The 24,387-nt window shown below is 40.7% G+C and overlaps 1 protein-coding gene and 1 long non-coding RNA gene across 6 annotated transcripts in view; both read right to left on the minus strand.

The window, feature by feature from the left end:
• The window catches only part of DISP1 (dispatched RND transporter family member 1), an 83,344-nt gene extending 65,991 nt beyond the window's left edge, over positions 1 to 17,353 (minus strand). The window contains exon 1 of one of the 5 annotated variants that reach the window (XM_068185564.1): positions 17,216 to 17,353. In XM_068185564.1, coding sequence (XP_068041665.1) covers positions 17,216 to 17,337 — 122 coding nt within the window. In that variant the 5' untranslated portion in view covers positions 17,338 to 17,353. Of the gene's footprint in view, positions 1 to 11,848; positions 11,873 to 13,065; positions 13,184 to 16,948; positions 16,972 to 17,215 lie in introns of those variants that run through there. The other 4 variants (XM_068185563.1, XM_068185570.1, XM_068185565.1 and 1 more) reach the window with 4 other exon arrangements.
• Positions 5,635 to 11,724, minus strand: LOC137471340 (uncharacterized). The gene is made up of 2 exons (XR_010997532.1): positions 7,134 to 11,724; positions 5,635 to 6,575 (listed from the first exon to the last, which is right to left on the minus strand). It is a non-coding gene; the product is annotated as an uncharacterized lncRNA (long non-coding RNA).
• Positions 17,354 to 24,387: the final 7,034 nt, after the last annotated feature.

Genomic DNA, 24,387 nt, shown 5'->3' on the forward strand with positions numbered 1-24,387 from the left:
AATTACAGCATGCTCAAAACTATGCACTTTTAGCTGCAACTTTACAAGGTTCAATTTGCAAACCGAATTAAGACCCAAAACTAATGTTGTGCCACAGGATAGGCCATTGCAAATGGAATAAGGTACAAAATACCAGATCCTGCCTGAAGTCTGAGCCTTCCCAAAGTGCCTGCTTGTGAAGGATATCACTGTGCTATGCAAATGTATCTCCCAGTTATACACATGCCACATTCACTGGACATGGGAATATTCGAGGTGGGAGCTGCAGCGTGCTAAATGAAATGCTCCATACAAAGCTGTCTTTCAGCTGAGAGTCGTGACATTCTGCTGCTGCTTTAATCCATACCTTCTACAATAAAGCCAGCAAATTCTATGCTGGTTTTGTACAGCCATAGCAATGCAAAATAAATTGATGCTTCAGCAGAATTTTATGCCTAAATTCATTTTTTAACACTTTGTATGTACTTCTCCAAAGCAAATAATACAGAAGGTCTGCTGAAACAAAACCAACACAAGCTGGCACAAAAATCTACATTTCAGTAACAACACTGTTGACCATCATTTGTATCTCACGATATTTGGAGCATGCACCACCTGTTTCCAACTAGCTCTCACACTGTTCAAGAGCACGATTAATGACAGCTGCTAAAAAGTCTAAAATATCAGGGAAAACAAATAAAAGTTTAACAGCAGCTACGCAGGATTGAGGCAAGCCACGGTCTTTTTCTAAATATGAGTTATTATAACACATACAATACTCCAGTAATGTGAATTTGCACTTTACAGACTCTCTTCACCACCATTATAACTCAAAAGTTAGAGTTTCTGTCTGCAGGAATGCCAGTGCCTCTGTGCAACAACTGCTTCTAGGCCAGGAGGGTGAGCAGGCTGTCTGTGAACTTCCAGAGTTTTACAGACCTAAGGAATCCCTAGAAGAGCCTTCCCAGTATACATCCCTAACATACACATCTATCCTATTTAGCCAGAAAGAGAAAACAGAGCAAAAAGCATGCTCAAGAAGTGACACCAAGTGCACAAATGCCAATCCAAAAAGAAATTTTAAAAGAATGAATTTCAAACCATCAGTTTTTTATTCTGCAAAATGTGTAAAAACTGATATCTAGCAGAAAGTAAAGGTTATAGATAACTAATGACCAAGTAAGTAAACTTGGTAATATCCACTTTAAGTGCATTGCCACTATATTTGAAAGTGCATTTTACTTATGAACACTGGCATTCTTGCCATGCTTTCAAAAGTATGCAGAACTCTCCCTGTGTAAAAATCCTTCTTTCTAGCACAGCAAGATATTGAAAAGAGTGAATTTTTATATGCCTAATTCAGAGTTTCAAAAAAAATCACATGCTTACAGTAATTCACTTGATTTCTCTATTTAGATTTTTTTTTCCCAGAAATTAGAATGCAGAATTATGGTACTAAGTAGCTAATAATTGCTTTTCTGTTAATCCCAAAAGGAGGAGAAAGGAATAGTACAGGAAAAAAACAGATACTTAAAATTAATACACTTATGTTTTAAAAAAAGAAAAAAAAAAAAAAAAAACCACAACAATGCAACATAAAAGTCTTCCAAGGCCATAGGTCTCTGACCTGGTCACGACTTTATAGAAGATGGACATGACATCACGAGCACCACAAGCAAAGAATCCTTTCTCAAAGTTTCAGCTAAATTATCATTAAAAGCAACAGGAAACAAGATCAAATAGTTCAGCTATTTAAATGAGAATGCAAAAACAGCTGAGAATAATTTCTTATTCCTTTATTTGTAAATCCAGATACCTGATCTTTACTACTTTGAGAAAGAATCACAGCATACAGTCTAGATAGTTATTTTTCTTATGTGGATAAGAGAAGTATGAATTCAACCACACCCTTCAAGAACCTTCAAAAATACCATTTCTCAATATGAATTTTCTCAGACCCTGGCAGCCTTACAAGAGTCACAGACCTAGCCAGCAAAGAGGTCCTCTTGTGACATTTCAAATAGATACAATAACACCTTCATTTATTAAAATGACCATACTTGCCTATCACAATTTCTCTCAGGCATTCAGCACAGAAGATTAATAAAGAGCATATGGATCAAACAAGCAGTATCTCCTGAGATCAAAAAAAACAAATTCCTGCAAGAACACAGTTGGAGGTAAGTTCCTGCTATGGAGTACTGTTTGCACAAAGCAGCACAGAAAGGCAAATCACGAACTCTCAGGAGACTCCCACATCCCATCTGCATACAGAGGGAACTTTTAAGTTTTAAAGCCTAACCTATGGTTTGGGACAAAATTCTCAAATATGACTCATTAACCAGTTCATTTCTCTCTCAAAGGAAAATAATCATGCCAAAAGCAGATTACAGAGAAACAGCAAGACTGAAAAATTAAGTCTCCTTAATTCAGAATATTAAGACTGATTTTTATGGCTCATAGAACAAGCTTCAATTCTTGCATGTGACAGGGGATCTTTCATGTGGAAACACCTTGAGGAAAAAGATAAGTACTAAATATTTTCCGGCAAAACAGAACTTGACACTTGTCATATATTGAGCATTCTCACTTTAAAGCCTCGTCTAATTCAGTTCAAAACATAACCCCTATCACACGACCTGTTCCAGAAGAGCAAGAGGGAAGCAAGAAGAGCTTAAGAACAAGGTGGCTGCTCAGCTTCCTTCACACTGCCACATTCATGGGAGCAGTCACCCCTTTGGGAATAAGAGAACAAAATTCTAAGTATCTTTTTACTTATCCCAATATTCTGCATCTGGGGCATTTTCTCACAGTGTATTAAGGGTTAACCCAAAAGCATTTAATAGAGATTACTCTGTGCGTATTAGGATCTTGATGGTTGGTAGTGTCAGCTTTGGAAGCTGACTGTTTGGTCAGGCCAAGAGAATTGATGAAAAATGAGATAATCACACAGATGTACACAGCACTTTGGGTTTTCTTCCCTGTCACTAGGGCCATGTGGACTTTCTGGGTAGAGCACAATCTCCAGGTATGCAAAATCAACATATGGGATGACTGAAAAAATAACCCAATGCACAAAACCAAAAACATAGTGGCTTTTTACCTAGAAATCTACTTGGAAATTAGGCTTGAACTGCCATAAAAGCGTTCTAACCCAAGAGCATTTGGTCACTGATGATTAGCAGCAGAAGAGACAGATTGGTATTGTTAAGACAATATCTAATAAAATGAAATAAGCATGGACTGCAAAAGGCATTCATCCCCAAGCACTGTCATGTTTTAGCATCCTGCTGAGTTTGTACATTTGTGGGATATGGGCTATATTAGAGCAGCTTGTGGAGCCAGTACCACATCAGACCTCACAACATGAAGCCAGAAATCGCTTCTTGGCAATTCCAGTAAAGATTCTCACAACTTCATTTAGTCCTGGGCATGTCTTCAGATCAATGCCCACTTTCTTCCCAAAGAAGCTGAACTTTTATGAAAAAAACTAGACTACAGTTTGTCTCACTGCTCTGCAAGGGCTCCCTCCCTGGCACACAGCCCTGACTGGATGTTTGGCTACAGGGAAGGACCCAATGAAACTTTATCTCTAAAGAGGTGCAGAAAGTACAGACTCCACACTGCTCATTCTGAATGGAAAATGCAGATGTTTAATGGGGCTGGTATTCAGCTTACATGAATCACCCAAGATATTCTGCACTACATCTATAAAAGCAATGAAAGAGCTCTTCTGTGAGACACAAACAGTTTCAAACACAGCTATCTCTGTACCTGTCCCTTCACAAAGGCACCTCTGGCTATTGCTATGGATTCTAAACCCAGAGAACATCTTGTCACTTTCACCTGGAAACTCAGACCTACTGCACTAAAATTAGCACACTGAGGGCATTTCATTTACACTTTTTAAAACACACAAGACACTTCTTTGTAGAGACATTTCAAGGTTTTGGAGTACACAAGGCATAAAAACTACCAAACTTTTCTCAAAATACTTTTAATAAACTTTACACGTGTGGTAACTTTAAAAGGTTGACAGTAGAGCTTATATGGGAACTAACTGGCATAGACTGACCATGCCCAGGTATGCTGCTCCACTCAAGAAGCCACCTTTGATCATGAAGTGGAAGGGAAGAGAGCCGTTGTGGCTGTGGAGTTTCACAAAAAAGTTCATCACAGAATGTACACAAGGATCAATTTTACCAAGAAAGCTGCTGCTAATTCTACTCCACTAAGAGTGGTCATCCATTTTTAGCAGCTGCTTCTTTAACAGGTGCTTCCCTCTCAACTTTCACTTTCCACAACAGGATACTCACCTTTTCATTCTTTTCCACTATGTTGCCTCTTGACTTTTTGCTACTCTTTTGGTTATTTAACCCAAAACTGAACCAAGTGCCCTGCAGCAGTTTGTCTTCTCCTTAAGGACTGCACAGCTTACAGAGACATGAGGAACAGAGTGACACCTTCACTGTGACAAACACAGGGTTTGTTTTCCTTAGTCTTCAAACACGCCTGCCCACACCTCCTCCAGTGTGACCTGGGAAAGGAACAAGTTAATGTTTGACTTCTGGTTTAATTGCATACTTTTTCTAGTGGTTACTTGACAGCAGAATCTGGTGCCATGCAGGTCATTTGCATGGGCTCCAAAGTCAGCAGGTTGTATTTCTGAATCAAGGATTTGAGACGCTACATAAACACATTTATCTTTGTGGGCTTTATTTTGGAAGGGAAGAAAAGTAAGCGTGCAGCTACAAAGGAGCAAAACAAATGACTTGGAAGTCAGAGGACAGACCAGAAACATACTTCAAGTGTTGTATTATGTAATACAACATACAAATGCTCTCTCATGGGTATTTCATTTCTGCATGCAGGGGTTTTATGGCTTGATTTTGTTGTTATGCCAGTTCTTAGCCAGAAAAAAAATCTTTTTTCATGGCCTTTTCCCAATCACAGCAAGTCTAGGACCTCTTTGATTTGTGCAGGTGCCTGAGGTGCAGCACATTTGGAGGCAGCAGTTCCTTAGTTCTAGGTGTGAGCATTGCCTCTGTATTTCAATGCTTGAAATGCTGAGACTCACAGGACTCCAACACAACACAGGGCACACAAAATCAGCAGGGTCTTTTTACTGAAGAGGGAATAAAGCAACCTGAACAACTGACAAGCTAATGCAAAGTAAGGATGTACACATGACCATCTCTGTGTTAACTCTTTTCAAAGTGAACTTAATTCTCAAAGCAGACAGCAGAATTCACATTCACTGGCCAGTTAGCTCCAGTGAGAACAGCATCAGTCAAAAGCAGAATGTGCATTTGAAAATAGCTACCATAAACCTTCTCTACCTCATTCCTCTGTAAACAAACATTAATAACCTGACATATCCATGGCAACTTGCTGAGGAAACAAGAATTCAACATAACCTTTTAAAAAATTATGCCAGCTCTTTTACAAAGAATGCACTGAAAGAACTATAAACCCTGTAGAGTAACACCATAATAATAAATTTAAATGTCTGTGCAGACCTAACTTAAAACAAGCACCTGCAGGAAGAAGCCCACAGGGATTTCAGCCTGATGCTACCAGCCTTGGAAAAGGTATTTCATTGACCTAAAGACCCCACACACCCTCTCACTCTTCAACACTACTGGTCTGTTGAACCAGAATAACATCATACAGCATTGCCCTCAGCCTCTAAGGCAACTTAAATTAAAAAATAAATCCTTTGGCTGTATTGCTGTATCTGTGCTCCAAGACAAACCAGGTTATACCAATGCAGCCTCCTTGCTTAGAAAATAACAAAATTCCAGTAAAATTTGAATTCTACAATCTTTCTGTATCCTTATAAATCATGAATGAAGTATAAAAAAACTACACTGCACACCTGAAGTCTTTGAGAAAGGAGCTGTTTTCAACAACAGCAGGGGAAAAAAAAGCAATGGAAGAAAAAAGAATTTGCATTTTCCATACATGAAAACCTAAGGAAATTACCACAAGGTTAGATATTTTTAACCTTATTAGCATTTTAAATTACTGTTCTTTAACCTGAGGATACTGTAGCAGAAGAATTTAGACACAACTTAGGAATTAATGAATGAAAACCTTGGGCTTACATACTAACTTTTAATGTGGGAAGACAAGTCTGAGAGTTTTAATTCTGTAGCCACAGACAAAAATTAATCCTTGCAGCATTACATTCTGTGTGTGGAAAACAGGGCCAGGAATTAAACATACCCTTCAGCAAATCATAATTCAACATGTCTAAGATTAAGATGCTGACAGTTCTGTCTCCCAGGCCCAAGTTCCTGCTACCAGAGTACACTGCCTCTTATTCATGCATTTTAATTGCCAGATTTAGAAAAAAAAAAAGGCATGCAAGATAAAGGCTGCTATTTGCTAATAAGGGAATGGTTTATTTTATATCTTAATTCTGACTCAGAGGAATCAGCTATGCAGTTGGAAATCTTAGAATCTGATATCAAACTTACTATGGGGTTTTAAAGTCTAATTTCTCCCTCATCCCCAAAGCAAATTTACATACAGCTAGGGAAGAAAGATGATTCTGGAAGTTTGTAGCCATCCGTATACACTTGGTGTATCAACTGGAAGATATTTACAGATGTGAAATGGAAGTGAGCCAGAAGATTTATAGAAGTATTTCCCCCCTCTCCCCCAATGCAATATTACTTTATTTGAAGAGCAGGGAGTGGAAATGAGGGAGTACAGATATGCAATTTTAACAGCAAGACCCATTATCACAAAATGAGAAGGTGATTAACATGGGCCCAGTGCTATTAACCACTTTGATACCTTTCTAATTCGAATGTCCCTGCTTTCTAGAAACCCTTCTAGGATTTTCTAATACTCTAATGGTTAAAAAGCAGCTCAATAAATCAGGTAATCCTGCCTCTCAGGACTGAGGGAGAAAAACATGGTCTAGACATAGTTAATCTGTGCCTTATGAGGCATTCTAAAAATGGCAACACCACAGTCTTTCCAAGCAATCTGTTTCAGTGGGTCACAGGTCTCTTCTACTTTTAATTTCCATTAAAAGAAATTTGAAGTCCATTTCTACTCTCTCTGTTGCAGTTTAAGCACGTTACCAGTGGTTCTGTTGTCAGAAACTAAACTGGAAAATGCTCTCCATGTTTATACCTCACCTGAAGAAAACTCTTCCTTCCCTCTGTAGTCTTCCATTCTGTAAGGGAGCACTTCTCAGTCTTTCTGTGAATAAAGTAATTACATTTTGAATACTTTATTCTTTACTTTCCTCTACACTGACTTGTAATCGAGCTTTTCTTGGAGTGAAATGTTTAAGCCTAGCATGAAGAACTATTATGTGCTATGTAGAAACTCATCCTGCTTACATGTCTCAGTACATTCAAGCTGCTTGCAGCAGATGTGTTCACAGAATCCTATCTGGCTTCTCAATTGCATCATCCCCACAACTCTTTGCACAAAACTCATTCTACTCCTCCATGGTCTTCTTGTATGAAGATGATAAATGGAGGATCTTGAATCTTGTCCTCATCCAAAACACATGGTTTTCTCCCTCCCAGACTGCTTCTTCTCTGTCCTCAAGTCTCTCTGAACCCTATCCACATTTTCCAACACACTCACAGCAATTCCAAGCTTGATACTATCTGCTGCTAATACTGCACAGCCTTAACGTTTCACTTAAGTCACAATTAGTGAGAGAACCCTGCAGAGAGCATTCAGTTGACACATTATCTGGTCTGACAGTGATCTATGAAACTAAGGCTTTTCACCAACTTTATGGAATTTAGAGAAACATCCTTGCTTGTAATACAGAAAAAGCCACTAGAATAACTAACTAAACTGAGAACACATTTGCTCCTCCCAAAAAAAAGACTGGATACCATGCCATAAAAGGAGATTTGATTGCTTGTGAATTTTGGTTTGTGAAAATCCAATCTTACTTTTTTTAGCACTTTTTGTACTAATTACTTGAAAAACTTAGCCAATCATTCACATTTGTTGCAATGTTTTTGCAAGTAGACTCCAGAACTCTCATTCTTTTCTGTTGCAGTTCAGTGGGTGCCCTGCAGCTGGGCCCCACAGATAGGAATGTCCGAATGACCCTTAACCTTAGCTAGACCCCATTGGCTGAGTGCCAGATAGCTCCAGCCCCCCTAGACCCAGACCTAGATAAAAAACCTTCCCGCCATTGTTCGGTCTCTTTTCCTGCATACCACCAGAGAATAAACACCTGGAAAACGAGCCTCTCTCTCCTGGTTTCTGTGGCACTGCTCCTCTGAAGTCCCCAAGGCTGAGCTAGCAGAACAGTTTGGGGGGGGCTGAAAGAGGGCTCTGCCGCACTTTTCCACCTGACCCATTTACATACAGGTGCTGGGCCTGGCTTCTCTCCCTGCTTAAAGAACCTTATCTGTCTACATGGAAACTGATAATGATTCTGTGACCAGGAGGCAGGTAAACCAAATCATCCTTCAAGTTTCCCCTGCTTTCCAAATTAGCCCTTTTGTAAGTGCTCTTCATCATCTCCCTTATATAAGAAAAAGTCCTATGTTTCTGTTTCTGGTGTCAGGTATGACTACAGCTTATACTGTAATAAAAGATATATCTGAGACAAGTGTACTAAACATACAGTCTAAAATTTTTTAATGTTTTCCTGGGAAGAAAGTTCATTCAAACCTTTTCCAAAATGTTCCAATTGATTTTTTTAGAATATTTTCACCACTCAGGTCTTTCATTAGTTGTCTGCACCCTGATTTATAAACACCCAGCAGAATTTCACATTCAAATTAACAACAGTCCAGTTTAGTAAATTGGGAAAAAAAAGTCTTATGCTGCAGACATAAATGATCTCACTGACCACCAAACACCTCCTTGGTGCTAACTGAGGTCTCTTGCCTCCTATCCTGGTTGAGCTGCACCAGCCATGCTGGTGCACATCCCACCATGCCTTGAGCTCATTCTGCGCAGCCTCTGGCCAGGACCTTACAAGGACAAAGGATGACCACATCACCGGAGCACAGCTGCTGCACACAGCAGCCACATCTACACCTAAAAGTATTTGATATTGTTAATTATAGACAGCCTCTAAGGAAGCTGTCTGTACATGTCTGAATTCACTGGAAGGAGGTAACTGTGAGAAAAGAAGAATTTAAGCAGTGGAACAAAGCACCTGCCCTTCTCCATGGAATAGCCACGAGTGCTTGTTTTGGCCCATGGTTTATTACATGCCACACGCCACGGAAGGCTACCCAGAAACAGCTCACAGAAGAGATAACCACAGCCAATTAAGAACCACCACAATATTTATTTTATTCAAACTTTTCACTTGCTGCATTTCTGTTTTCTACTCTGTTCCAGTCATTCTTCTCAAAGCTGTAATACAATGGGGAAAATTCGTAACACAAATATGAACACAAATTTCCAGAAAAGACAAACAAGACACCACAGAACATCCTCTTCACAGGGCTGACAGAAGGGCTGGTGTTATGTCTTGAAGAGTAAAGCAGTACAACTGTTTTGAGCTATCATTCAGACCCATTAGTATCAACTGACTAAATGTTAACCTAATACACCTTTTACACTAGGGCACTGATCACCAAAGCATTCACTGAACCAGAGAGGGCAATGATGAGAGGTACAGTACATAAGAGAGAGCACTTAAAATTAAGAATTCATCTCAGTCTCATAATCCCATTATTATGGTTTCAGTTTGTGGGTTTTACAGGTTTAGCAGCCTTCAATTTGTAGGTTCTACAGATTTAGCATCCTAAATTCTAAAATCAGCAATGAACTCTAAACAGCATATTCAAATTGCCTTCGGGGATTAGAGGATAAAATGCCAGTTTAGAGGAAAAACAAAATGTTTGGCACAAGTAGACAGATGCAGTTTCTCCTACCTAGATAGTAAAAAAAATAGAAAATCTTATCTTTTTGGAAGTCAGTAACTTCTTTATTGTGTATGCAATTAGTAAATCCATTAAAAAAGAGAAGTTAAAGAGCTTCACAAAGCAACAAAAGTTGAGAGGGACAAGCCTTCCCCAATCCATTCAACATCATACATCAGTGATCAAAACCGATTTTAAAAAAAGTATTAAAACCCCTTTCAATTTCCCCAGAAAGCAGTTTGGTTTGTAAAATTCAACCCTGTATAGGGCAATAACAAACCATCATGTGACCCTATTATGGAATGGCCATGAAAAAAAAAATTGTCTCAAGTTTGTGTTGGCCAGGCAAATCAATATACTTAGTCATAACTCAACTGCACCACTTACAAAGCAAGTAATTGTTTTCCCACTAATGACATTTCTACATTTCTTTAACAGAGAAGAAGTTGCCAAAGTACTCAGTTTGCAGCAGATCAAACTGGCTTTGCTTGACAGCAAAGAAAAGCAGAGAAAAGCATTTTACTGATGTAACAGTTAAGCACTAATGCAAAACCCCAGTTACAGCTCACAGTCAACAACTACTTTCTTCATCTGTCTTGGTATATAAACATTATTACACAAACATTTTCAAAACCCTCAAAGCAAATCTTGTTTGTAATCAAAGTTTGTAAAGTTTGACTGTCACAGAAAATACCCAATGACAAATTCAGGCCCAGAAAGTGTCCAGGACTATTCAGGATCTTAGACTTCACTGCAACAGAAGTGAGTTCTAAACTATATTAATGATCTTACTTCTAGCTTTAATAATGGATTTTGGTTTTAATTCCATTATGTTTTTATAAAGCTACCAGCATGACATACATTTCACAGGACTTAACTTCAAAGGATTAAGATTAAGTTACTGAATTCTTGCAATACCTGCTGTAGTTTTTTATAGTACTAAATAAGCTATAAACAATAAGTGAGAACATATGTTTAAGACTATGGTAAAGTTTATTCCAAAAGGCAAAAACTCCCTTCAGCTTTATATAATTATTTAGAACAGCATATGTATTAAAGAAAATATTTTAACTTACTTGCATATTCAAAGTATGTAGCACAGTACTCTCTAATTTTCTAAGCCTAAAACATCATAACAACAGCAATCTTTAATTAATTACCTAGTTCTCAAAATCCCCTCTTCCTTCCTCCCACCCAAAGATATCTCCACATCACTCAGTTTTGATGCAACTTCAAGTACTGCTGCCCAAGAGGGGTGTTTCAATATTAAATACTTTTGCCATTAGAAATGGATCCTATCAGCTGTATTGCTGTGCACAGCAACTACTTTCAGTAAACACAACTGGGAGAAAATTCCTAAAAAATCTTTTAAATTCACATCAAGTCTAAAAGCATTTTCAATCTAAGCCTGTAAGTATCAAGCACCCTCTAGGTCTTACAACAAGTATTAGGAAAGTGCAAAACTCGGAAGACCACAAATGAGGCTTTGCAGAAAAAAAAAACAACAAGCTCCAAAAACCCCAGCTTTAATTCCAACACTACCCCGAAGCACAAGTGTAATCTGAGCTGTACTATTCCACTCACGTTCCAGGTGGAATGGATTTTGTGTTTACAAAATGTGTCTTCTCAAATCTCACTACTGATGCTCCATCCTGTCTATAAATACTTTATCGCAAACACTTCACGAAAGGCAGCTCATCGCCAAATGAATCTTCTTTAAGTTAAAACAAAGAAAAATTATGTTACAAATAAATAAGGCATTGGAAAAGAAGCCTTAAAGAGAGATGCAGTCAAAGAAACAATTTCTTAAGTCACTTTATGTCCAAAATATTTTTCAAGCATATTCATTGACCAGACATGTACAAATCACAGGAAGATGATGCTGTACTTAAACTTCGAAAGCTGAAACAATTCTCCTCGAGACTCTCTCCAAACACTCAGTAAACAGCAGACAGGATACTTTTAAAAAGCAAATCACAAGCCCAGTATTAAACCTTAGTGCCTTTGAGATTGACTCCCTGGTTCAGCTCCAGCAGGCACGTCTTATCACATGCAAGGATGGCAACGGAACAGGGTAATACCAGGAAGTCTAAAACAAGGCTGTTTACAGTCCCTGACCAACCCTGGTTACATAAAGAGGAAAGATAAGAATTAAAGTTCTAGGAGGGGGAGATATTCTTGTCAACCCAGGAATAACAAGTTTAATTTCTAAACACTCTGGCTCTGCACAAAAAAGGAGTACTGCTGAGCACACAAACTTCACCCAGGAGCCTAAGTGTTTTCAGATGACAAGGCAAACATTTTCCCTTATTAAAGCCTATCTCCCTCCCATTTCATCTGCATGTGAAGTTCATTAACAAGGAGAGACTACACAAGACTAAACCACAGTTTCCATCTGCTATTCGTTATGGTTTAATTCAGTCATTTTTATTAACTTGTGTTACATAGCACAAGAGTTATGTTGTACTACAGAAAGCACAAGAATGTTTTTATCATGCTGTGTTTGTCTGCTTCTACAAAAACAATGCTATACATAAAGATACACAGCAAGACCTTTCTTCAGAAACTTGAATGCAGAAAGCTGATGTTATATCCAGTCATATGTTGACTGTACCAACTCACCAGAAAGCAAGTTTTTCACATCTCCCATAGAGGATAAAGATGAGGGGGAGGTATTCTTATTAGAACAGGGAAGGCAGAAAGAATGTTTCTTTCACAGCTTCTATAAGCTGTGCACACTGTGAGCAGCACTCTGGGCTGTGCATCACTGAGAACACCCAGCATGGCACACTAACATGTCCCTCTTGAGCTTCTCTCATTCAGGGCTGCAAGTGTTAAGCTCTCCCTACCACAAGACCTCTGCTTCGCCACCTCAGCACTGAGGTTGTCCCTAGGCTCCACACGCCCCTGTTCTCATTTCCTTCCACACACCCCAAGAACATGCACCTTACAGTCACTAATTCTTTCTCTGGTATCTTTCAGATGTATTTCTACTTAATTTTAAATGGCACTTTCCTGCCTATATAGCACACAATTTCTTTCTCTGTATCTCCTCAATGCCACCTTTACTAACCAGAAAACCTTATGCTTTCAAGGTCTATGCTACTCTACAAAACCATCAGCAACCTTCAGTCTTCTGTGATCCCTGGCTTTGCCCCATTCCATTTCCCAACACCACTTTTGTTGCCTTTCTTTGCCCCACTCCCCTTACTTGAAAGCTTCCACTTCCAGATCTCCTTCCAAGTTCACCATCTGACACTGGTTCCCCTTCTCACAACTCTCCCAGACAGATTTATTTCTGTTAATATTTAATGCTGGAGAATCTCCCACAGAGAAATTTAAGCTGCTATTTATGAGCATACAGTAAAGGTCAACTTAAAAAAACCAGGATTTTTCACCTTTATAAAACTGCTTCAGAAACAGCTTCAAGCTTCCCAACCAGACTCCTCTCTGTTATCCTAGCTTTCACCAGCTCAGCTGGACTATGCTCCTGGATGCCCAGAATGTTTCTCAGAAGCTCTTGATTTCCATCTTAGAATCATTACAGTTGGAAAAGACCTCTAAGACCATTGAGTTCAACCCTTAAACAAACACTGCCAAGTCCACCACTAAACCTCGTCTGTAAGCATCACATCTGTGTGCTTTTTGAACACTTTTAGGGATGGTGAGTCCATCACTTCCCTGGGCAACCTGTTTCAATGCTGGACCATCTTTTTAATGAAGACATTTTTCCTAATATCCAATCTAAACCTCCTCTGGAGCAATCTGAGACTGTTTCTTCTTGTCCTATCACTTAGTACCTGGGAGAAAGGACCAACTCCCACCTGTCTACAACCTCCTTTCAGGGGGTTGTAAAAAGCAGTAAGGTCCCCCTGGGCCTCCTTTTCTCCAGACTAAACAACCCCAGCTCCTTCAGCCACTTCTCATGTGACAGATAAAATTCACACTTTTTTCATTACTGCAGGCCTCAAAAAATCAGAACTCAGATGGAAATTTCCTGTGGCTGTTTTATTAATGTCATGACACATTTAACAACAGCATTAATGTAGCACACCCCAAGAAGAAAACCCCTTAAAAGGGTACGATACTGAAAGAGGGGTCTCCTTTTTACACAAAAGGCAAAAAGTATTTTGTTTACAACAAAACACTGATCTGTTGATCATTATTTGCATTAAAAAACTTCAGTGTCAAACAAGCAGCAGTTACAAATTTGTACTGCTTTCACATAACAGTCCCCCTGAACATGTGATTTAGAGGTTACAATCTACTCTTACCCCAAAGTTAAAGCAACCTTTTTTTTTTCTCTTTTAATATAACAACATTTTCACACCTTCCCATAGTATTTCATTTTTGCTGCACTTCACACCAAAGCCCAGCTGACTCTGTAAAAACCACCTACAGGAAATCACACTAAACTCAGAAATACCATATGGCTGCTGAACGAGAAAATAGCCATGGTTACCAAACCAAATTAATGCCATTGATCACTTTAAAGAGAGATAGATGTAGGCTTGCTAATTACCTGAGGTGCTTATTATGTATTTCAAAGTTTGAAAGTAATTCTATCCCTCTATCAAAGCCAGTAAATCAATCATCTCTGTTAAAAGCTTAGCAAAAATGTCAAGCTTACTGCCCAAATAAATCTATGGTCAACATATGAGAAACATTACTATGAAACCCATTCAAAAAGCCTCCTCATGGGAAAGGGTAACATTTTGAGAACTAAGTGTTTTCACATGTTTTTACCTTTGTTCTTTCAAAGTCTTACTTTTCACCTCTTCTACAGCAAGATTTTTTTGGAGGCTACTAATCTGAATTCCATCTCTTTCTTCTCAAGGCCCCTTGGGACCACTCTCCCCCATCACTTTGTTCCTGCTACAGTAATTCCCTGAGCAGTCAAAAATAGCCTCACATGGCATGCTCCAACAGAGCCAGGAATGTGCGATGGTAGCGCATTCGGAAAGAAGGAGTGAAAAAAAATTAAAGAGAAAAAACCCACAATCTCAGCAATGCTGAGACTCTGCTAAGAAAGCTTCATCCTCAAGCCGTGTCTCCCCTGCACTACCTGAGCAGGAGAAGGCAAATCCATTGAAGCAAAGGTATGGCTCTATAGACAGGTAAGCCCAGCCACAGACACTGCCCTCTCCCAGGTGCCTTGAAGACAAACAGACATCACTGTGGCCTTATTTATCACTTCATATAACCTGCAAACAACCTTAACTTTACTATAGTGAGTTCAAAAGCAGGCCAAAAAAAATGGAAAAAGCCAATCATTGAGTTTTATTCCCTACATACAGACTGTGTCCCTCGAAAGGGGAAAAAACCTCTCCTGAGTGATGACACAGTTACAAATCCTAAGGCACTCTTCTATACTTTGCACCCCTCTACAGTCAAGTCCCCGCTTCCACATTCATCTGCTTGTAACAAACCTACACATTTAAGCTTCTAATCTCAAAATAACTGTGTCCTCCAACTAGGCTATGACATTATTACAGGATATCACTCCCTTTACTCTGAAGGAGAAAATAAATCTTCCTGTGGAATCTGATTTTTCTTTCTATTTAATGACCACAAAAATATCCTACACTACTATTATAAAGTTCAACCACTGTATTCTGAAACAGAACATGAGTGTCAAAGGCTGTTTTGTTTCCTTAACATTTAAAGATAATTACTTAAGCAAAAAAGCCCCCACCAGGATGTCTGCCTCTTTAATTTGTGTTTCAATTTACACAAGCATTCAGCAATCAGCACAGCAGCCCCTCAGTACTAGTTAGAGTTTCTGGGAGCTACTAAAAAACTGAAGAAGCACAAGTCATTTATTTTATATTCAGAGAAAAACAAATATATGTAAAATAAATACAATCTGTAAATGTTATGTATATTCCAATGTAGTGTGAAAGTTTGATTACAAGCTTAAATATCTTAAATATTACGAGCCACAAGAGACTCCAAATCACAGAATCTCCTGTGTTGGAACAGAACCACAAGAATCACTCAGTCCAACTCCTGCATGGGACAGCCCCAGGAATCACACTGTGTGCCTGACCGCATTGCACAAAGGCTTCTTGAACTCTGGCAGCCTTAGTGCCATACCAACGTTTGAAATATTTATATTTTTCTAATACACTTTTCTCTGGCCCCACTTTGGCTGTTTGACACTAGAGCTCTTCCACACCCATCCCTGCAGGTTGCTAGTTTCAGGCTCTTATTCCTTTATCCAGTTAAGAAATCCCTTATTCCTTCCAGTCTCAATTCATGCCATCTGCTTCCTGGTACCTAGTTTTGCCTGTAGTTCCACCAGTCAACGCTCTTAAAGCTGAGCTGAGCACTCTTAATGCGTTCCCGTTGTATGGATGTGAGAACCAGCTCTTCAGGAGAGATCAACCATTCAGCAAAAATCTATTTTTCCATCTTCTCCAGAGGCCGAGAAAAAGAGATGGAGTGTCCTATTGCCTTACTCACAGAAAAGTTTTTCATTAAACTTCTAGTACGCTCTCAGTCTCTTCTAGGATGAGGATGTGAAGAAGCAGCAGGTGAGCTGTCCCTGATGCAGGAAGTAAGCCATTCCCAAAGCAGGGTACGGCGAGAGCTCCTGCGCTGGCTGCAGGTGCCAACTCCACATAAAACATGGGAACTGGCTGCTCGCACTGAATCCATAAACTGAAGAGGATTCCACACCCCTCTGGACAGACATCTGCCCTAATGGTCTCTCCAGCACACCTCCAGCGTTTTGCACCGCCACTGGAAGCAATGAGCAACCTTATCACAACATCGGTTGTGCGGCCACAAGTCGGGAATTACCGTATCCTTATTTCCCAAGACAAAGGGTGCCATACGAGCTCCCTTTAGAAACCGTTGCCTGTAGACCTGCTCTCAAGGAGTCTTTGTTCCTAACAAATAAAAGGCAATTACAAGCACCGTGTGTCTGAACAAAGGGCAGGAGCACACGAAGGGCTGATCACATCTCAGCCCGTAACGAACGAAAAAAGTTAGGTGCTTGAACACCTTTAAATAACGAGGAAAGCAAAAGGCCCCAGGTCCCAGTAAAATAAACACAAAAGATTCTGAAGTGAAGAATTAATTCATTTTACAAGATATTTCAAGGTACGGCTCAGCCGACACAAGGGCACAGCCGCCCCCAGCAGCGCTCTCCCCGCGGCGGGGCCGCCGCTGTCCCGCGAGCGCGGCTCCCCGGGGCGCTGCCCCTGGACCGAGGGTTCCTCCCCCGCTACAAGAGCGCGGGGCGGCTGCTGCCGCCGCCGCTGCCGCCTCCCCGGCGCCGCCGGCCCGACCTGATACCTCGGCAGCGCGGAGAGACCGCCCCGCGGGGCCCGCCCGCCCCGGCGGGCTCCTCTCACCTCGCGACCTGGCGGCTGCCGGCGGCGGAGCCCCGGAGGCGGCGGCTGCCCGTCGTCGCGGGCCGGGCGCCAGCAGGAAGCGAAAGGCGGCCGCGGCGTTCCCACCGTGGCGCAGTTACCATGGGACGGACGCCCTCTCCCGCTCCCTCCGGAAGTAACCGCCGGAGGGGCGGGGGAAGGCGGGGCGGCCAGAGCCGCCATCTTGAGCGTGGCGCCCGGCCCTGCTCCCGTCGGCCGCCATCTTGAGCGTGGCGTGAGGGCTCGCCCCGCCTCTCGCAGCCCGCCCGGCTCCTGGGGCAGTGGCTGCCATGAACGGAGCGTGTCCAAATCTCCACAAAGAACCACAGTCTGATAGACACACTTTCAAAATGTAGCGAACCTGTGGGAAAGTCATGTCTGGACTTGAAAGGATTCCCCTGTAGTCTAAGGAGATGACACCGCGAAGGCCACTGGCCCCCAGTCAGTGTCATCCTAGGCAGTGACACAGCTCAGAGTCCATGCGACGGACCACCCTTCACCTCTAAAAACACGTCAACATTGCACATGAAATTGCACAGAGGAAACAACATTATCTATACGGATAAACCAGGTGCTGAATTACTAGGAAAAGCTTGCTCCAGACATAGTTATGCCAGTTTGTGCATAGGCCTCAGTTTTTAATTACATGGTTGTGTACTTTTCTGTTAGAAAAGGCGTCTTTCTTATTTCATACACAGAATGGGCCAAAACAACACAGACGCGAAGTTTCCTAATGTTTGAGCGCTTCCTTTTGCATTTGGAATAAAAGTATGTCTTTGTAATGTTTAAAACCATAGTAACGCACGGGATAATCTGCAGTGATCCCTTGCACGTGATGAGCTGTTTCATCCCATCCTGAGGGTAACTGGCTCTCTAAAAACCCTTCTGAGGCATGTGAAACACCCAGGTCAGACTGCTGATGGTTTGAGAGCCAGAGTCCACAGCCTGAGTCAGACTCCAATCCCCTCCTTCCCTGCTAATTCTCCCTCTGGAGTTAATTAGGAGTGGTTTTTATTGAGAGCTCATTGCAATCTCCAGTTCTGACCCAGGCCTTCTCCTGAACGCCATTGCTATGTCTACTCCATCAGCCCAAGGGTTTGCCTTTGGTCAGATGGGGCAGAGGCCGAGCGGGAAATGTTGTGGAAGTTGATGTTTCTAACACTGTCAAGTTTGGGACTAGAACTGTGCTCAAGGAGTGCAGTGGTGACAGCGAGGGAACATATGAATTCTGGAGGAGATTTTTTCTATGAAGCATCATGACCAAGTGAGAGAGGGAAAATTCCATTTCTCCCATCTGCAAAGGGACTTTGCTGTCAGCCATGGTCACTTAATATCATGTTCTGCCACTTTGCCTCTAATTGTACAATTTCTTCCATAGTCTCAAGAAACAAATGAGTCATGCAATAAAGCTGCTGTATTTCCTGGGACTCTTTTCTTTCTTTATTTTTTTCCCCCCACAGAATAGATTACTGGCTATCATTTATGCAGTGATCCTCCACTGAAGTACACCAGCATCAAGAAATTTCCGCACCCCAACTCCTATCTTTTAGTGCCATCTAGTGCCCACTCATGGAAGAGATGGTGTAATTAATTGAAATTCTCCTCATCAGATCGATTTGCTATAATTAATGCATTTTGGAAATTGATAGATGGCACCGGTAGAAGGTATATTAATACAATATTTCTCTATATAAATCTAGCGATATATAAATTCATATTTTTATTTTATGGCACTAAATTCTGACACAAATCTATTTTACATTAATTAAATTAAAATCAATAACACTCACAAATCAAACATATGTATATATATCAGTTATTTACTTTGGGTTATGCTGTTCTCTGTAATTAATTAGATTGCTTTGGGAAATAGTGGTCTCATTAAAAAAAGTACTGAAATAATTTATCACCTCACTTCATTTTTGGCTCTACTGAAAAGGAGTAGCCCCCCCAGATCTGAGCCAAATCACAAAGTAAATCTCCAAGGCTTGGAGTAACAGGTCTTTCTATCCATCTACAGAAAGGAGCAAGGTGATTTTTGAGGAAGAGATAAAGGGTTATCCAGAGATCATCTGACTTCAGGTTGTTATCTTTTATCCCTTCATGCCTTTCTTTATAGTGATGGCTAGTTATTATTCTCATCAGCAATGAAATAGTTCTTAACCTTGAAACACCCTTGGCTGTCTTTTACTGTAACACATAAACTTGAGAGATGCACATGAGGGAGTTATGTCACCTCCCCATATTACTGCAAAGAAAGCATTAATGGCCAGTACAGATAATTCCCCCTTGAAGATCTCAGATTCTAAATTAAGATGCCGGTTGTGGGTAGCAAATACAACAAAAGGAATATGAATTTGGAATTCTATACAATAGTCTTGGGTGTATTCAGATCCTTATTTATATGTAACAAATCTTACCTTTCCTACCTGGCCATGAAAGAACAGGTTTGATGAAAGAGCACTGGGTGTTCTCCAGAAAAAGCATTTTAAATGGTTAACAAGGACATAGCCTGGGACCCAGAGTTGCTTTTTCTTTCTTTTTTGTCAACAACTAGAAAATATCTGTCTTTCAGCCGTAGCCAGAGGCAACCTGTCAATCCTTAAGCTGCAGAAGACTGCCCAAGTCTGCCAAAAGCTTGGATGGGGTGGAACTGGAACCTCCTGTGAATATGACCCAGATAGAAATTGCTGACCACAGGCCTCTTCTGTTATGCTTTGCTTCCTTATGAAATCAGGAGAAAGACAAGCACAGCTCAGCGAGCAAAGGGGCAGTGTGGGCATTTTCTACCTTGCAGTGAAACATCAAAACTAATGAGAGAAATAGCTTTTCCTTCCCAAGGTTTATCATGTACAGTCAAGACAGCAGTTTCCCCTAGACAGTGCTAGCAGCCTTAGCTCAAACAAAAAAATCAGAGCCCTCACTGAAAGATGTCATTCAGAACATGAACAAGGAGCAGCATAGCTGTAAAAGTTCTCTCTCCAGTGGACATACAATTATAAAGAGAAGTCAAATTTAAAAAATAAAAATAAAACAAAGAAAACACAGAGAGCAACTAATGGGATTAAATTCCACTGCTTTGACCACAGAATAAGTTTCTCAAATCCTGGGACTGAATATGCAACAGAATTATCATAAAATAACAGTTCTGTGTAATGGAAATAATTTCAGTTTTGCTATTTCATCCAGCAGTGCAGACAGGCCTGTGGAGTGTGCTATCTTAGCTGGGGCACTTATTGCCTCTGACCTCTGGTTTATGCAGCAGGAGCTGAAAAGTGACAAATTCAACTCTCCAATTCTGAAATTAGGAAAAAGCAAAAATGCAAAGGAAATGAGACACTCAGCAGCTGTTTGGTGAGAGACAGAGATGAAAAATTCCCAACTTTCAATCACTCACAGCACATGTTATGCAGAAAAAGACTGAGCTCCTAGTTTTGCTTTGGAGGTTGTATCACTTCCAGTCTTTCCTGTGAGACTCAAGCATGGCTTATGGGGGCAATTTGCATGTGGATGAATGAAATGTCTGCTTTCAGTGATTGTATTCCTGTCTTGGTTTTCCCTAGCTGAGAGGAAAAAAAAAAAAAAAAAAAAGAGGAAAAAGGTAGGGGAGGCAACAGTGTTAACACTGATTTGCATTTTCAACTGACAGCCCAGCGGCTTGAAAATTTTGTTTATTCTGTTTAGCTAGCCAGAAACCACAGAGGGCCATGTAAACCCAAATTTTGGGCATGCTTTTTCTCAACTACCATGAAAATGTCAGGCAAAAGTATAATTTAAATATGTCTTCAAAACATGTCCAGAAAACTTGTCTTGCATAGTACTTTACACAATCCAGTGGTTCCCCTCCCTTTCTTCAGGCATACCAGCAAGCAAAAATGTCTAACCAAGAGCAGCTTAGGACAATATTAAGTATCTCATAGGAGATTACTGCAGCAGCATATCAACTAGGATAAAAGTATTCTTATTTTATTAGATTAGTTGATCTATAAAGAAAACCTACCTTCTTTATGAATACTTACCAACATTTTAATCTGCAACAAAAATGTGGAATCCGGCATGCAAGAATTAAGAAAATCACTGTTTTTAATGTTCAACTACTTGCTTTGCTGAATATAGGTAAATTTCACATGTTTCCAGTTAGCCAAAATTCTTTTGTTTCCACTTGGTTACTTTGATGAGTGAGAAAAAAAAAATCTGTATTTGCCCAGACTGAAAAAGGATTCTGCAGGCTGGTTTAGGGACATCAGGATATTGAATTCCTTTGTAATTGCCCAAGCAAGAAGTTTTCCATGTTCAGAAGTCATCAGCTAATGACAGCTCCAAGACCCATGCATCAGAAAATAAGAGCTTCAGTTAATGGGAATCAGATTACAAGCTCCAGTGATCCCTTTAGCTTAAATCAAGCAGTAGATGCCACCCAGGTCATGTTCTTCCTCACAAAACTCCCTTCCTCTTCCATGACTGTGATTTTTTCTCTACTGCAAATTAAATCTTATTGGCTGGGCAAAGGGAGGGGATGTGTTGTGCCACAAGTGGGTAAGAATTCAGTCTTAGCCTATTAAGTTACTTTAATCAGAGATATATTGGAACAGCAACAATCAGTGTTTAGTTGTTGAGACACTTTTTGGGTTACATTCTGAATCTTCATTAATATTTGCAAAAGCACGTTGTGAGAAACCCATTGTATTCTTTATTGATTTTCAACACTCTGAACCCCAAGATGTCTTTTGTCACTCAAAAAAGTCCATGTCATTTCCCTCAGAGCTTTCTCCACTATCTCCTTGTTCCTGAAGATAAACCAGCAAAACATTTTAGAAAAAAGGCAACTAATGTAGTTGTCTTCTGTTAGGAACACTTAAAAAATGATAATTGTCCCAGTGCTTCCACTTACCTTGCACTGAGACTCCATCACATAAGGCTGATTTATGGCTGTAGCCTACGTGGTGAATAGTGACAAGATGTCTGCAGTATCAGAAGCCACAAATCACTGTTAAAATAAATCTTGAAAAGCAACTGCGTGGAAACACCATCAGCAAATCTGCTGTTACATTTCAGAAATAAACCAGCTTTGCTTTAGCAGCAAAGAGCTGCAAGAAGTTGTATTAGAGCAGGGAGGGTGAGCTACAGTCACCTCTGGCTCATATTTCAAGAGTCCCAACTCCTATACTACCCTTTTCCTCTGAAATTACTCCCTCCACTAAGTAAGCCTGCTGTTAAGTAGGTTTATGTATCATAGGTTCAAATTTACGTCTTGATAAAGAGAAATAAGAATAGAATTTGATGGAGAAGAATCAAGCTCAAGGGAAAGATCTCAGAATATGTTGTCAGAGCTGAAGTCCTGTTCTAAAATTCAGTTATATCACACCTAGAACTTGGAAAACTACACTACCAGTTTTAGATACTGCTTTTCCAAAGCAGACTTTCACTTTAAAGCACAGACTGGAACAAGCTTACACTTCAGGCTTTCAGGGAAGTTGTGTTGCACTGAAATTGCAAAAGCCCATGTATGATTCTTCTCTGAAGTTAAACTGGCTAACTAGAACTTCAAATACAGAGTCAGATAGTTTCTACAACGTTTGAGATTCCTTCATTGATAGGAAATGAAAACTGAATTTAAAATTACAAAGTCCGTAATCTGTTACCTTCACATTAAAAAAAATAGTCCTATCTTTTCTGTAGAATTTTATTGCTAGAAAAACTCCACCACACATTCCATGCTTCCTTAGTTACAAAATTTCACCCACCTGATCATCCACGAGGTGTTTCCTCAAGAGGTCCTGGGACCTACTTTGGATCAGCTGAATGCCCTGTACAGCACCATTGTTGCAGCCATCAGTAACCAGTCTAGCAGCATAACAAAGCAGGGCAGGTTGTTTTCTTACTGGCAGGAATAAGTAAAGGATAATTGGAGTTACCTTACATTATCCCAACAGCAAACACCACTAATAGAACCAGGAGTTCTGCAACAGAACCACACACTTTAGGGACTTTCAGAGAACTGGTGAGAGGATGTCAGGGTCTGTCCGAAAATCCCTCATGTTTGTCTCACGACTGTCTCCAAGGACTGAGACCCTAGACCCTGAAAGTAGCTCTAGCCTGGCTGAGGTAGAAAGTCTGCCAAGCCTTAAGGACTGGTATGCGATGCCATGGGAACTCAGTGCGAGAACAATGGACTGGTCATGGTGGACTGAGCCCTAATCAGTTCGTCCTGTACCCTCGGTCCTGTACTCTTGGTCCCGCACCGACGTGACGGTTGCAACTGGTTCCCAAAACAATGAGTCCACACCCACCATGTAGCCAGGAGAGCCACCGCTTTGGCCAGATGCCACCCGCTTTGAGGAACCCTATAAAAGACTCAAAGAGTTTTGAGGACTTTTTCCGGACCCCACCTGGAGAAGACAGCCTATGAACATCTCGTCAAGCTCCGAGGGCTTCGTCTCTTCAGACTGGTAGCTATAATCCCCTTCCCCTCTTTCTCTATCTTTCACTCTATCTCTTTATTTCTTTCCCACTATCGCAGTTGTTGGCACTAAATAAAAGTGCATTTTGTTTAAGCAAAGTGGTGTGTCCCCTGCTGTGTCTTTTGTGCTTTGAGATCTCCAAAAAGAACCTATCAGGGACTCTGCATGCATTTGTGGACCCTGACACAGGAAAAAGGTTTAGAGATGAAAAAGGTTTTGGGAAGAGTTTTGTGTCACCTACATTCCCAAAGGGTCTTTATGGTTAGACAAAGTTAATCCTGTATGTTGTCATGAAGTTAGTGAGACATCAAAAAACCCTCACCTAACTCTTGGATTAGGTTGAATTTGGGATATTGCCTATTGCAAGGATGCACATAAAGGTTCAACTATTTTCTATTTCATGTGGAAGAGGTTGCCTGACATAAGATCATAAAAGCTGCTGAGTTGGTTGTTTTTCCCCTGGAGAGAATGGCTTTGTAGTATGTAAGGACCCTCAAGTGCTCTTCTCTGCACAGCCAGTGTGGTTGTCCTCTTTAGCTTTCTCTCCACACCATGTCCAGTTTTTTGCCATGGCTGTTGCTGAGGAATGGCACCCCTGCCTCTTCCTGGGCACCATCCTGCTGGGGAACCTTGTGGCTTTGTGTCCCTCTTCCAACACAGACTTGGACAGCTGCCTGTGACAGCAGAGTGTCC

Source organism: Anomalospiza imberbis, chromosome 3, assembly GCF_031753505.1.
Source record: "Anomalospiza imberbis isolate Cuckoo-Finch-1a 21T00152 chromosome 3, ASM3175350v1, whole genome shotgun sequence".
NCBI lineage: Eukaryota > Metazoa > Chordata > Aves > Passeriformes > Viduidae > Anomalospiza > Anomalospiza imberbis.